Here is a 15590-nt window from a genome sequence, read left to right as displayed (position 1 = left end):
ATAATGTACCCTGGGTCCACTGAAGTACATTCAGGATATGCTGTAGTTCCATTCTAATTTTGGCCCTGCAAGAGGCAATAAATGGACATGTCCAGAATAAAGGTGCTAATGTACACTTTTTGTTCCTGCACTTTGCAGGACACATTGCAGAGAACTGTGAGTTAATTTTATTACATATGACAGGAGTTCTGTGGACGAATTGCATAATTTTATATTGAATTTCCCAGGCTCTGTCACATACTAGGATATTACTAGCATTTAGCATGGCACTCATACAAGATTTGGTATCCGGGCTAGCACGTGAATCTTGCCTCCCAGACCCCATCTTGTATGCTGTACTTTCATATCAAACTTGGGTGAGAGGCAGGAATACACCGTGGATGCCAATCTATTGCAGGGCACACACACCATTCACTCAGGGCACATACACTCATACCTATGGGCAATTTAGAGTCCCCAATTAGCTTACCTGCATGTCTTTGGACTGTGGGAGTATGACATGCAGGCACAGGGAGAACATGGAAACTCCACACAGAAAGGCCCGGATTCAAACCCAGGACCTTCTTGCTGTGAGGCGACAGTGCTACCCACTGCACCACTGTGCTACCTTATACTGCCAAAAGGTGTCACGGAATTTGTGACACCTGTGAGTTCTGTGACAAACACCCAGCTATAATTATGAGGGAATGGGGTCAATGGAATGATAATCCAATTTAAACTGTGTGTAATTTTAGTCCACAGACATGCAGAACACCTGAAGTTTTTGTTTGTAGTTCTGATGCTGATTATGTCTTTCCTGGTAAGTATTGGATGCACTTCGACTAATGTACGGACAAAACTGTAATTTCCCATAATTCCATTATTGATCACAAGTCAGTGAGACACAACAAAAAAAGCAATTAAGAAAATTGACTGCAAAATAAATAATAGGATTTCAAGAAACAAGGTCTCGAACAAGGTCAAGTCCAGAGAACCACTGCTAAATATACAGGCAAAATCCCCATGTCAGCTGAACATTGACAGGGTGGCAAACTTGCCTTTTAAATAATCATTGGCCTCAGTGTGTTTTCATTCATTTTACTTGATTAGTGATTTAATCCTGGCCTTATATTTAGAGGAACACATTCCTGGACCCAAGCGTAGCATATTCTTCTCATTTCAGACATTCCAGTCCCTTTTAATGGGTCCAGAGAATGTTTCTAAAAATTGGTCTATCATTGTATTTTCTTGTTTCCACATAACAATTTCATTTTCACCCATCCCTATATCATGATAACAGGGCATATGGTTTTATATGAAGAATGACAGGCAGTCCAACATATTGGTCCAGGCTCCTGCCTCACATCAGAACCATGTGAATTCTGATGACCTGCTCACAACCCTTCTCACCCCTCTCACGACCAAGCCCATGGCTGATATTGGTATCGCCCCACAAGAGTGGCACAAGATCCTAGACATGCTTCACTGGCCTGGTCCAGACAAACAAATTGAAGATCTGTCCGCAAGCACGGATCCATCCAGCTCATATTTTTACATTCCTGGGCTGCAGAAGAGCTACCAGGTAGGGGAAGAATTGTGTGTCACAGTGGTGGCCAGAGATTTCCACCAGAACCCCAAGCCATATGGAGGTGACTTCTTCCAGGCCAAGCTTTACTCACCCAATCTGAAGGTATTCTGTATTTCATTAATCTTTGTTCTTGTCATGTATAGTCAAAGGTGCAAAAAGTAATGGTCCAGAAGGCATATTTAGTACTCAGAATGTCTTAGCAGATATTGAGATAGAGGATAAAGACGCACTGGATAAATTAAACACTCTACAAACAAATAAGGCAGCAGGCCCTGATGGAACATGCCAAAGAGTTAGGTGAGATCATCTTTAAACCACTGGCAGCTATTTTTAGATGGTCTTTAGAAACTGAATAAATACCAGAAAACTGGAAGGAGGGTAATGTAATACCAATATATAAGAAAGGGGACTGCAGACCTGCCAACCTGCACGCATTTTGTGTACCAACCACGCAATTATTGGTCAAAATACGCAGGTACGAAATGCCAACTGAAACTACGCAAAAAAAAAAATATATATATATATATATAATTTGATTACGGAAAACAATCAATCAATACAAAATAATACCGTACATTTATTCGGTATTTAAAGTACATCCCTGGGATTGGACCAGATGCGACCTTGTGCTTGTGGTTCTGTAACCCCTCCCCGACCCACTCAACATCCACTGATACACAGCGGTACTTTATTATTCACCGAGGCGTAACGCTGCATTGCTGAGGTAAAATGAGAAGTGAGAGAGTAATAATCAAGCACAAAAATGTGACCGTAATGTTAACATATATAACGTTAAAACATGTTCGGTAACCACGTGATGATGCATTTCAAGAGGTATATCCTAATGAGATAAATTTGTGTATATAGTTAGCCGTAGTAATAGATCGCATACGAGTTAGCCTCGTTACCAGACGGCTACGGTGTGAATAACTGATGGAATTATTTAGCTGCAGTAACTCAAACGCCACAGAGACTCCCTGTTCTAACATTGAATCGAGCACACTCTGTTGGAGCAAAATATCAGGAGCAATGGCCGTACCTCCGCCCCGCAAAACGTCCGCAACATGCATTTTGCGCATTGCATTTATAATTTTGACATTAGCCACCGAGGAGCTTCATGTAAAAATTTAGCTAAACCTCTAGTTACGAAGGCCTACATTCCTAGATAATTTTTCAATTGAATACTTTTTTTCATTAGCCTATATGATATGTGCCTATATAAGCTGATTCAATTATTTAATTATTAAATAAAAATGGAAATCATGAACAGAAACTTGGTTTTATTCATAACTGAGTGTTGTACATCGCAACATAAGTTTTTTTTTACATTACAACATACGTTTCTGTAAATACTTGAAAATGAAAACATGTTACAATATACAATATAAATTATTTCCATTTTTATTAAATAATTAAATGCAATTCACTTATAGTTATCAGTTTGTATAAGCACACACATCATATAATGAAATATTAATCATGAAAAAAATAGGTTTAAGCAAGCTTGTAGTTATCAGTTTGTATAAGCACACACATCATATAATGAAATATTAATCATGAAAAAAATAGGTTTAAGCAAGCTTGTACTCGAACTTTTGACTTGCAATTATATCATAATATAGCCCAGTGCAGTGCAAGTGATATTTTAGAATCAGGTCAAATTATACAATTTTGCCTGATCACTTCTACAGTCAAAACTAGAATTATGAAGAAAGGCTTGTGTGTGTGTGTCTGAGTGTGTCTCTTGCAGACTGTCGTGTGCAAAGTGAAGTGGTGCGAAAGCATGTGAACTAAGCATTACACTGACCATTGCGGTACTCAAAATATTTTCCCAAGGTTGGCAGGTCTGAGACTGTACTGATCCAGGAAATTAAAGGCCTGTTAGGTTAACTTGCACCACATTTAAAATACTGGAATCTATCATTAGAGACTAAATTGAATTGTTTCTTTAAAATAACAACATCCTAATCCTAAAGGACAGCAAAGCAAGGTCATGCCTGACAAACCTTTTAGTATTCTTTGAAGAAGCTACCAAGTGTTTTGGCTATAACAAGGCTTATGATATTATATACTTAGATTTCCAAAAAGCATTTGATAAGGTACACATGAGAGACTAGCTAGCAGAATGAAGACAGTAGGAATTACAGGATGTATTTCAGAGTGGGTTCAGAACTTGCTACAGCATAGAACACAGAGTTATAGGCTAAGATCTTATCTGAACAGGGCATTGTGGGAAGTGGAGTCCCACAAGGATCGGTTCTGGGACCACTGCTCCTCATTTCTTATTAATGACCATGACAGGGACATTGAAAGTACATTATTTAAATTTGCAAATGATACAAAACTGGGATGCCCAGCTAATAGTTTGAAATCTACTCATGTAATCCAAGAAGATTTAAACAAAATCCAAAAGTGGGAAGAATCTTGACAAATTAAATTCAGTATAACTAAATGTAAACATGTCCATGTGGAAAATAAAAACATAAGGCAGGATTACTTTATGGGAGGAACAAAATTGGACTGTGCCCAATTTGAAAAAGACTTTGGAGTAATAGTTGATCAAAGTCATTCAGGTTCTAGGCACTGTGCTGTAGCAGTGAAAAAGGGCAACAGGATGCTGGGATATATGGCCAAAAGTTCTGGGGTCCGCACTACAGGAAAAATATAGAGGCTCTGGAAAAGGTTTAAAGAAGGGCAACCAAATTGATTCCTGGTATGAAGGAAAGACTTAAGATGCTTTAATAACTTTAAGCTTGTTAAAATTGGATTTAGGGGTGATTTTATTGAGGCTTTTAAATTCAAAAGGGGGATTGACAAAGTGAACAACAACAGATTCTTTGGGTAGAGTTCTGTTAGTAGAATGAGGGGGTATAAATGGAAATGAGCAAAAGGTCAATTCCACACAGACATTAAGAAGCATTTTTCATGCAGAGAACAGTCAATGTGTAGAATAGCTTGCCAGGTAATGTAGTAGAGGTAGAAATTCTGGGGGGTTTTCAAGACCAGGCATGATACATTGTTAGATAGATACTATCTAGCTTGTAGGTAATTAAAGCACTAGGTACAATTTAGTTAAGAAAATGGTGAGCACTGTTTCTCTCAGTATGATTTCCAATCTGTACAATCATTACTGCATAATTTACGGTGAAAACATTTCATATACATGAGACAAGCAAACACTTTCACTGAATGTTCTGCATTTTTGTTGCATTATGACATCTAGAGAGCTTCTGTTAAAGATATTTCTCAATATCATTTTACATTGCATGTTCTGCTGTCTTTTTTGTTTTTGGTTTTGGTCTAGGCTAGTGTGTTTGGGGAGGTGACAGACCTTCAGAACGGGTCCTACTCAATCTGCTTCCTACTGCCATGGCCTGGGGAGGCTTGGGTAGCTGTACGTCTGATCCACTCCAGCGAGGCTGTGCAGGTCCTGAAACACAGCCGGAAATATCACTCAGACCGCGTCTATTTCGGAGGCGTATTCATGGGGATCGATCTCAATGGGAAAAACTTTAAAGAAACGAGGGAGTGCAATCCAAAGTGGGATGGGGCTGGTCTGGAACGCATGCAGACGGGCAACTGCTGCTGTGAGTATCCGGACCCAGGAACAGGGGAGGTGTGGCTGTGCAAGAAGCCAAAATCTCTGTCCTGTGATGCCCTGGTCTACCATCAGATGGGAGGCTACAGAAACATCCTCCGGCCTGAAGAAGCAAAATTCCTGAACACGTGAGAAAAATTGGGGGTTTGAGGGTGGGAGTACAATACAAAATAATTTTAATAGGAAGGTGCAATTTCGGTGATTAATTGTAAATATTTCTGAATAATTGTGCATTTTCACTCTTAAAAATTCAATGTCATTCCCAAATATAAATTATATGTGCATATTCCCTTTCACAGGCAATATACTAATAAGTGGATCAAAGGAAACAACAGCAAAATTATAATCTTTCCCTCCAATACAACTGTCGGTCTGTATGCTTTCTCATAGATTCATTTTCTGATATTGCTTTGTCTGTAAATCTATCTTGAATGTGAGCACTCTGGTTTCAGCCCTGCAGATTTTGTGTATAGTTGTCATTGCCTAATTGAAAATATAACTGAAAATAGTCATTTCAATCAACTTAATTTGAGCATAACTATTGCTGTGTAAACATATTTCGGTATAGTGTTGGTTATTTCATACTTTGAGGTGTACTCTTCCATGTATTTGTTTCAGGTGTAACAGAAAAATGCAGACCTGGGCTTCAAATACCAGTTCCAGCTGGGTTCTACATGAGGGATGTGTGGACCTCCCTCGTCTGTAATGCAGGCCATTTTGATGCTCCCAAAATAACCCAGTGTCTGAAAGACAAAGAGCTTTTCATGATGGGAGACTCCACCATGAGACAGTGGTACCATTTTCTGGGAAGCTCTGTGCCAAGTAAGATTTCCTCCTCTCTTATTCTTTATAGGATAATAATGTGTGTTGGTTAACACTGCTGCTTAGTTAAAATTTTGAAGTTGTAAATAAGTACACAGTCACATCTGTAAGCCATTTCTCTAAAACATTGATAGGACATGCAAATGAACAATTTGAAAATGATTTATTGAAAATCCTTTGGATGATTGTACAAAAAGCTATCTGTAACCTGAACCACTCTAGTAAATCTCTCGTTTGAGCTGAAGTGAGACAAACAGAAAAAGGAAATGCTATATGTCCGGCAAAAGAAGTGTTCAGATTTGTGAAAAATAATGTCACCTGGATGTTTATAATGACATTAATGACAACCTTATCGACAACCTCAACTTTTTAACCAGTGCTATGAGAGCATATTCTTCTCATTTGGTAAAAAATAAATTAGCATATGGGGTATTTCTTTAAACAAACCCTAATGGATGCAGCCTAGAAGGCTATATTATTTAGCTTGCCCTTAGTAACGGCGAACATATCGTAGCAATTAAATTATACTTATTTGCGATTGCTATTAAGCAATTAAATGATGTTGGATTTAACTGCTAGTCTTTATGTTAACAACAAATCAAGAGAAATAGAAATATATAAATATAAAATACGGATCAAATCAAACTACAGTCAAGAAGAGTGATAATAATATGAATAAAGAATTATTTAAAGTTACAATCTCGGAGATTTCCGTTTCATTCTCTTTGGCGGTACCAATGGCGAGAAGCGGTAATTGCAGGTGTGTTTTTGGACCTCACCTCCCATAGATCCAACCGGATCCAACCCTCTGGATCCAACCAGTGTCGCCTGTGTGACGTCTGTCAGTTGGCACCTGGGCCACGCCAACTATAACACTGTTTACTGAATAAAAAATGGTTGTTATAAAAGTAACGATATGTACATACTCATTCGTTGTCTAAAATTAGGCTAACTTAAACTGTCTTTACACTGCCGAGCCGGGTTAAAATGCTGTAGCAGACCTGGGGTAGAATTACTGATGATCAATTTCCACAAACGTTCTTTATCCTTTTGCCCGGTATGAACATTAATTTACACTGCAGAGAAGAATTCGCGGGATTCGCTGTGGCTCGTGCAATTATGTATCTCGTGCACAATAAAGTCTTTTTCGTGAATGATTGTTGTGTGATATTTTTGAAACAACTGCCTTGCAAAATGTTACACCTGGTGTTTCTGGTTTTGCTGGCTAAACTGTTCGAGAATAAAGCTGAGCTGGGTGTTAAATTAGCAATCAGAACAAGAAGAATAAAACAAGAACAAATGAGATTTCATCAAAAAAGGCATCAAGGCTGAGGAAGCGTAATAAAATAATAACAACGCTAATCCATACTGCCCTATTCTTTTATTTCGTTTTCTCCGGCTTGACATCTTTACACAGAAATCAGACCCGGCTCTGCTCCACCTATACCCCGGCTTTATTCCGATCTTTATAATATATTGATGAACTTGATGGCAATGTAAATAACGGTAACGTTAAGGCTAGTTCAGATCAATGATTCGCGACGAGACGAAACGGTTTTAAAATGTTGCAGAGAAAATTGCAGCGGTGTGAACTGGTTAGTAGCAGAGCCGTTGCCTGCCCTTGGGTCTCAAAAGACCCACCTTGGTTAATCGCCAAGTGCAGTTTTAGAACGTTTATAATCAGACGTCTTGGAATTTTGCAAGTTGCATCCAGTCTCCTTGCGAATCATTGATCTGAACTGGCCTTTAGTTAGCTACACTGCAACGTTGCAACAAGGTAGCATTGCATTCGAGAGATGGTTTGCGAGGTCGGTTGCGTTAGCTAGCGTTTATTCTAATTGTTAGCTGACATTCGATTGTGTTATTTAACGTTTAACGTTGCGTTAGCTAGCTAGTGTTATTAGCTAGCTAGCTAACGCAACGTTACCTGATATGAGAGATGGATACTGTGCGCAACGTTGTCTAAAGTAATGTTGTCTTTCTTGACATGGTCTGGTAGCTAGCGTTAGCTGTGCAAATAGCTATGTAATTTAGTAACGTTACATTGTCAACAAATATAATACGAAATCTACATAAACAAATAATATGACCTCTCATGTTACACAAAAACTTTTTAGGGTTCCATAACCACCCCCTCCCCCTTTCTCTGTTATTGTAACGCTAGCAGACACCGGAAAAAACAGTACGCCGCTCACACGCAAGTGAGTTGAAGAGCGAGCCTGTTGCGTTAGCTCCGCCTACCCTCTCTGGCGGACAAACCACTGATGGGTGATGGAAAACGCGTCACTAACTATGCGCCGCTTGTGATTTTTTTCCCGGGAATGCCGGGAACCCAGTTCTTTATTATTAATAATAATAATAATAATAATAATAATAACTAATATAATAATAGGCTCAATTTATTTAAACAGACATTTATTTTAATGAAAATCTTCGAGATTATTACTTTAAATAAATATATAAATAGAAAAATAAACAAAATTAAAATACAAAACCCCTCTGGGACTTCAGTTGGTTTCACCAACAAATATAGGCTACATAGCTTATATCATTTTACATACTGAGTAATTTGTAAATTGGGATTTATGAAGACCAGCTGTCTAACTTTTTGTGCACTATACACAGTCATACAATAAACTTAGCTTAATTAATAAATATTTGGACAGATATATAGGTATAGATTAATACATAAAGAAATGCATTGCGTGTGTGTGCATGCATGTGTGTATGCATGCACGTGTGTGTGTATGTATGCATGCATGTGTGTATGTGTGCTTGTGAGTGTGCATGTATTTGTGAGTGTGTGTGCCTATTGTAGTTTGCATTCATAATTTTGAGGTATTGCTTTGGAAATCATTTTTGCCACACTTTAACACAAGAGAGATTTAGTGCCATTGTAACAAGAGTCAAGAGGACTAACTTCCCTTGGGTTGATTTGGATAGTTTCTTGACCTCAAGTGACATCATTAGTTATGTCACAGTTAGCCTTGCACCCTATGTACAGTAGGCATGTTTTATGTCACCTTTTACGTTTAGCCATTAGCCAGATGACATTGTGTTGGTTATGTTACATTTTGCACAACATAAGGTGTTATGTTGGCCTTTATGAAGCATGACATTTGTTTATGTATGATCTATGATGCAATTATGTCATGTTCATGAAGGCATTATATATGCTGTATAAAGCCTTTATGAGATACATTTTTTAGTGTTACCTTTTTTTGTAACTTGGCCTCATTTTGATGTCAATACGTTTAACGGCAGGCCTAGACTTAGCAAGTTTTAAACGACTACCGTTTTCCATAATGACAGTGCTTTGTGTGCATGATTAACTTGGCATTTGTGTAGATTTAAAACATGGTTTTGTTGAGATATATTTTTTATGCTGAGTTTCTTATGAGCAACTGAGAATAATGCATAAATGTATGAACCATAAGATGAAATGTTGAAAAACATTCATACACATACATCCACACACAGATACGTTCTAGCGCAAAGAAACGCACAGGCATGGATTCAGTCATTTTACCACAAGTTAAGGTGTTTATCATTTTTTAATTGAACGGGTTTCATTGTGTACATGATAGACATAATTGTTTGTATGTCAGTAGATGACAGAAATGCCTAGCTAACTAAATTGTATCATTTGCAAGGTAGCTGCAGCAATTTTAGCCTAGTTAAATTAGTTAATCCGTAAACTATATGAATTTAAACCTCACTTATATTGAACCTTACCATCACAGTGAAGTAGTCACCACCAAGTTTCTATAAGCACACAATGCCATGATCAATGGAAATTCCAGAAGAAATAAGAATAAAGGTCATTGAAATATATCAGTCTGAAAGGGGTTACACCTCTGGGACTCCAACAAATCACAGTAAGAACCATTATCTCCAAACGTGGAACACTTGGAACAATGGTGAATCTTCCCTGGAGTGGCCAGCTTGGCAAACATTTTCCAACGGTGCAGTGACAAGTCATCCAGGAAGTCACAAAATATCCCAGAAGAACATCCAAAGAACTGCAGGCCTCTCTAGCCTTAGCTAAGGTCAGTGTTCATCGCTCCACAATAAAAAAGAGACTGGGAAAAAATGTGATTCATGGGAGAGTAGCAAGGCAGAAACCACTGCTAACCAAGAGAAACATTAATGCTCGTCTCACATTTGCAAAAAGCACCTGGTTGATCCCCAAGCCTTGTGGGATACTGTTCTATGGACAGATGAGTCTTTTGATGATATGAGAAATACAGATGAGAAACTTTTTGGATGATAATGGGTCCCATTATGTCTGGCATGAAGCAAATACAGCATTTCACGGTAAGAACATCATACCAGTCGAACATGGTGGTGGTGGTGTGATGTTGTGGGGATACTTTGCTGGATGACTTGCCATTATTAAAGGAACCAAGAATTCTGCTCTGTTCCAAAAAATTGTTAAGGAGAATGTCCAGTCATCTGTCCATGAGCTGAAGCTGAAGCGTAATTGGGTTATGAAGCAAGACAATGATCCAAAGCACAAAAGCAAGTCAACATCTGAATGGCCGAAAAGGAACAAAATGAAAGTTCTGGAGAAGCCCAGACAAAGTCCTGACTTGAACCCAATGCAAATGCTGTGGCAGGACCTGAAATGACCAGTTCATGCTCAAACACCTACCAATTTGTCTGAATTAAAGCAGCTCTGCAAAGAAGAGTGGGGTAAAATTCCTCCACAGTGATGTCGAAGACTGACATCAAATTACAGTAAGCATTTGGTTGCAGTTATTGCTACTAAAGGTAGTGCAACCAATTATTAATTTTACGGGGTAATTACTTTTTCACATGGGTGATATAGGTGTTTTTCATAAAATAAATAATAACCTTCCAATGTGTTTGTGTTTATTAAGATTACCTTTATATATCCTCTTATATTACATTTTGTCTAAAGGTATGAAACCATTCAATGTGACAAATATGCAATCATACAGGAAAAATCAGGAAGGGACAAATACCTTTTCACGGCACTGTAAAAATATTTGGCCCCTGCACTTCTGAAATTATTCTGGCGCACCTTCAGTGAATACATCTGTGTTATCCCTGAATGGAAATTTGATCTTATTACCACAAGGTTTTCTGATACACTTTGAATCTTCCCCTCTCCCCAGGCATGAGATACATGAACCTCCACTCTTCGGAACAGGCAGGCCCTCTCTTGGCAGTGGATGTAGAAAATAACATAGTCTTGCACTGGAGGGCTCATGGCATACCATTGCGTTCCCAAATATCCCGAATAGCTGACTTGCACTACATCAGCAATGAGATTGACGGTATTGCAGGCGGTCCGCACAAGGTCATCGTCTTCACCATCTGGGCCCACTTCACTAGTTTCCCGCTTAAATATTACATCCGCCGTGTGGCAAGGATTCGCCAAGCTGTTATCGCACTGCTGAAGCGAGCACCTGACACCATTGTCGCCATCAAGTCTGCCAACACCAGCTATAAGGTATATAATTAGAGACAGGGTGGAAAACTTCCATTCAGTGTCTTTCGTCATATCATGTTAGGGAAAATAATAAATAAAATTTAGTTCAAATAAGTTTTAATCATTAAAAAAAGCATATGCCTAACAGAAAACCTACATTATTTTGTTAACTACTACTAGCTTTAGGCGCACCCTGCAACAAATGCTGTTTAACAACACTTGCACTTCAAGATTGTTTAAACTTACAAAATGCCCATTGCCGATCTTTGCCATGAGTAGCCTGTTCTGGGATTTTGCGAAGATCATATAGCCACAATTTTAAATAATGTTGATAAACTGTGCACAATTTTGTGATGCAAAAAAAGAATAATATTCCTAGCTTTATTAGTCTCATTGGGGAATGACTATGACTGACGGTATTGAGTATTTTGTGAATTAATGAATGTATTGTTAATCAAGGAAAATGGTAGAAAACAGGTTGAGACCATTGATCATTTTCAAGTGAAATTTTCCACCCTGTCTATTTTCAGCTCACTAATCACCACTGCTGTATCCTCTGTATGATTAGTTTAGGGTCTATTCATATGCCTTTATCTTTACTATAGCAATCAGCTGTGAGTAACAAGAAACGTGAGCACAAAAGTGTTTCAGCCCTCAATGCTGGTGGTTATGTCATGGTGTGGGGCACATATATGCCATTAAAATGCAATGTTGAGGCAATGTAGATTATGTTACTGAATAGTAACCTTTTTTCTTTTTTTACTAAATTTGCATTTCCAATTTTTTGTTCACTACCTGTGGTAGCTTTGCTGTCTCTCACCTGTATGGCTATTTTCTATTCACTACACTATGCTCAAAAATGTGTGCTATAATTAGTGAATTTGTGTGCAGCATTTGATTAATACCTTTCTCCTGTTTTGACAGACTGTGTATGGCAGTGACTGGCTTTCCATACAGTTGGACACAATATTGAGGGCCACCTTCCAGGGGATTAATGTGGCCTTCATAGATGTTTGGCAAATGACCTCCTGCCACTACAGTCCCGAAAACATCCATCCCAACGCAATTATTATTCAAAATGAGATCAACCTTTTGATGTCATTCATCTGCCCTGTCTGAATGCCCACTTCCCCTTGAGCCCTGGTTGTGAGGGCCAGCAGTTAGCATAGGCTCTTGTTTATTTTAACCAAGTGGTTCACCTTCAGGTTGCTATTGTATTAAATAATTACTGGTCTATAGGGGGCGAGAAAACCTGTTGGAATGCAACCATCTTGAACTTTCAGTTTAAGATGGTTGCATTACTTCAAGTGGACACTGAAGCAAGAAAAATAGGGGATCAAAAATATGAGATGTGCTGTGGTGTTGGTTGTTATTCGGGATGGGATATTAGTCTGTGTATTCTTGGGATGTATCTATGATAATGGAGAAAACAATTTGTACAACTTTGGCCAACAGCTGGGAATGATGTATACTTTTTCGATTTTGCATGCATCTGTAATACTTTTACTTTTACAGTATTTTGTTATTGGTTCAGATTCATTCATTTTTTAGGGTTTAATAGTCTCCGCCTGAGAGGATATATATATATATTGTTCATTATGATGATCACTAGCAAGAAAAAAAAATTATACTTCAGAAAATCAGCTTTGTTTTCATTTGAGTTTTTTTTTCAGATGTTTTAGAGCTTTTCAGGTGTAAAATTTGTATGCATAATTATTTTCAAAATGGGATGTTACAGGATGTTATTCCCTTCTGTAGTGCCCCCTTTTTTAACACAAACCTGAAAATGACGTGCCCCCCCCCCCCCCCCCCCCCCCCAAAAAAAACCCTTGAACCCTTTTGAACCCTCTTGAACCATTTTGGCCACAGACATAATCCTGGTCTCTTATGAAGGGTACCTCTTGGGAGTTTGATTTCCACGTGTCAGAATTACTCTGAATATTACAGAAACAAAGTAACAGAAGTTCAAACATGGTAGAAGTGGAAGTTTCCGCACAATGCAGCCACAGCCACAATGCTGAACAGATTCTGGTTCAAATTTGATGACAGTACCAATAAAAATGAGCATTCAGCTATGCCTAGGCAAGTTTCCAAAAAGGCCATTTGGAGACTCTAAAAGGACACAGGACACACTAAAAGTAACAAAATGATATTATGGGTCTTTAAAATACTATATATTTTATATTATATTCTCATGGATGGAGTTGCTGAAATTAGCTCCCTTTCCACCAGCCTGTCACCCTCCCCCTAACTCTCTCCCTCTCCATTCCCTACTTACTCTCCTCTTACCACTGCTAGCAGCAGAAGGTCTGGAAGATAGTAGAAAATAACTACATTAGCCATCTAGCTGAGGTCCATTGATTGAAGTTTTAGTCAAACAGCCCATGGGGGATGGAGGATCCAACACATGATCCTACAATTTCTCAAGCCACATTTATTATTCAAAATCAGGCTTACTCTTTATTTATTTTTACCTTTTAAGGTATAGTCTCAAGAATTTTATTATGTTTTTGCCAATACGTAACCTTGTGTGTGTGTACTGAAAAGGTTACGGTTTGTGAACACAGGAGAAACAATGCGTGTTCTTTTATGAAAGCCTAAAAACCTATACGCCATTATAAATGTCATGTCACTGGCTAAAAAGCTTATCATTTGTCACTATAATAGCTTGCCATTGGCTGGCTGAGTACTAGGAAGAAATTATGCTCTCCATGTCAAGTAGTTGCTTACCCGTAGCAGGTCCCATTGGCTACGCTGAGGGACTGCTTGGCCAGTACTAGTCAGAAAGCCCTGCAGGAGGGCTCATCTTGTTCCAGATAGTATATGGAAACTAGAGACAGTTATGCACACAATGCAACAGCGAAACAGTCAACAATGACAATTCCTCCAGAGAATTGCTTAGTAAACCATGAACATTCTATCAGGACTAAAAATTACTATGGATTTTGTTTGCTGGACCCTTGCCGTGATAAGGGTGCTGACTTTACTGTTTGTGGATATACAAAACACAGAAGGTGTGGACCGCTCAAGCCTGTTTTGTCTCCCCATATTTACAGAATGAGGAACTGCTGTTGCTAAAATGTTGGCATTGTTGTTAAGACATTGGCATCGTAAACAACAAGGGCGGGACATTTTACGACACTTTGACAGTACAGTTGGAAAATGGCCACAGCCTGGAGGGCATTTTCCACAAAGTGCAAATCATGTACTAACTATGCAGTAAAAACCCCCCCCCAAAAAACACAGTATGCGAGTACACAGGACACAGGATGCAGTAGACAGGGCTGTGTCCGAATCAGCCTCCTAACTACTGTTCTCATAGTATGTACTGTCTACTAAGCATTGTGAGTACTGTTTTCTGCCTACAGAACTGCATACTTTTTTAGTATGGGCAGTATGCAAAAAATACCACTGGACTGTTCTAACCACACTGTGGGAGTGTCATAAATTGTCCCCCAGCTGTGTAATTCACACTCTGATGCAGTCAGTGGTGACAATGAGCCATTTCAAAGCTATTCTGTAAACTGATAGGTCAGTTTTACAAATGCACTATAAAAGTAAGCCATCTGTGTTTGTTTGTTGATGGAATATGATCCATCAAGAAGGCTGCATATTTAAAGGACCTAAATGTTCATTTACTGCCTAGTGTGTTAATGGTATGCTTGAATATGCCTGAATTAACGAAAAACATGGAATTAAATATTTCATCTGGATATATTGTCACGGTTGAGGAGGGTGGGACGCAATTGCGGACCGAGGGGATCTAAAAGTTAACCCTGAGGGATAACCACCAAATCGCTGAGCGATAGAAAGGGAAGGGGAAAAAGTAAATAAAGAGCGAAGTAATCGCTCTCTCCACTCACTGAAACTTCTGTCAGCGGGCTCAGAAAAACTAAAAGAAATGAAACACCGCCGCAGCGTAGCTGCCCCAAAAAGAAAACCCCCACTAGAAAAACAGAGTGGGGTTACTTACAAAAGAAAAAGGATATTCACAGCCTGGCGGGTAGAAAACAAAAAGAAAACTAAAGAGACGAGGGCAAAATGTCCTTCACAGCGCAGAGAGATAACCAACTCGAGAAGAAACTAAACGGTGATCAAATCAGGCAGATAGGATCAACACGGTAACTTCTGCCGATTCTCACACC

At 38.8% G+C, this 15590-nt stretch overlaps 1 protein-coding gene across 1 annotated transcript; it reads left to right on the top strand.

Annotated features, from left to right (window-relative positions):
* Positions 1 to 1412: 1412 nt before the first annotated feature.
* LOC118211490 (NXPE family member 3-like) lies at positions 1413 to 13088 on the top strand. The gene is made up of 6 exons (XM_035388739.1): positions 1413 to 1669; positions 4872 to 5293; positions 5465 to 5535; positions 5784 to 5987; positions 11129 to 11466; positions 12370 to 13088. The coding sequence occupies exons 1-6, from the start codon at positions 1457 to 1459 to the stop codon at positions 12562 to 12564; spliced, it is 1443 nt and encodes a 480-aa protein (XP_035244630.1). The 5' UTR covers positions 1413 to 1456; the 3' UTR covers positions 12565 to 13088.
* Positions 13089 to 15590: the final 2502 nt, after the last annotated feature.

The sequence above is a fragment of the Anguilla anguilla genome, chromosome 1 (assembly GCF_013347855.1).
Source record: "Anguilla anguilla isolate fAngAng1 chromosome 1, fAngAng1.pri, whole genome shotgun sequence".
Lineage (NCBI taxonomy): Eukaryota > Metazoa > Chordata > Actinopteri > Anguilliformes > Anguillidae > Anguilla > Anguilla anguilla.
The sequence above is the reverse complement of the archived record's forward strand: the minus strand, read 5'-3'. Positions and strand labels throughout refer to the sequence as shown.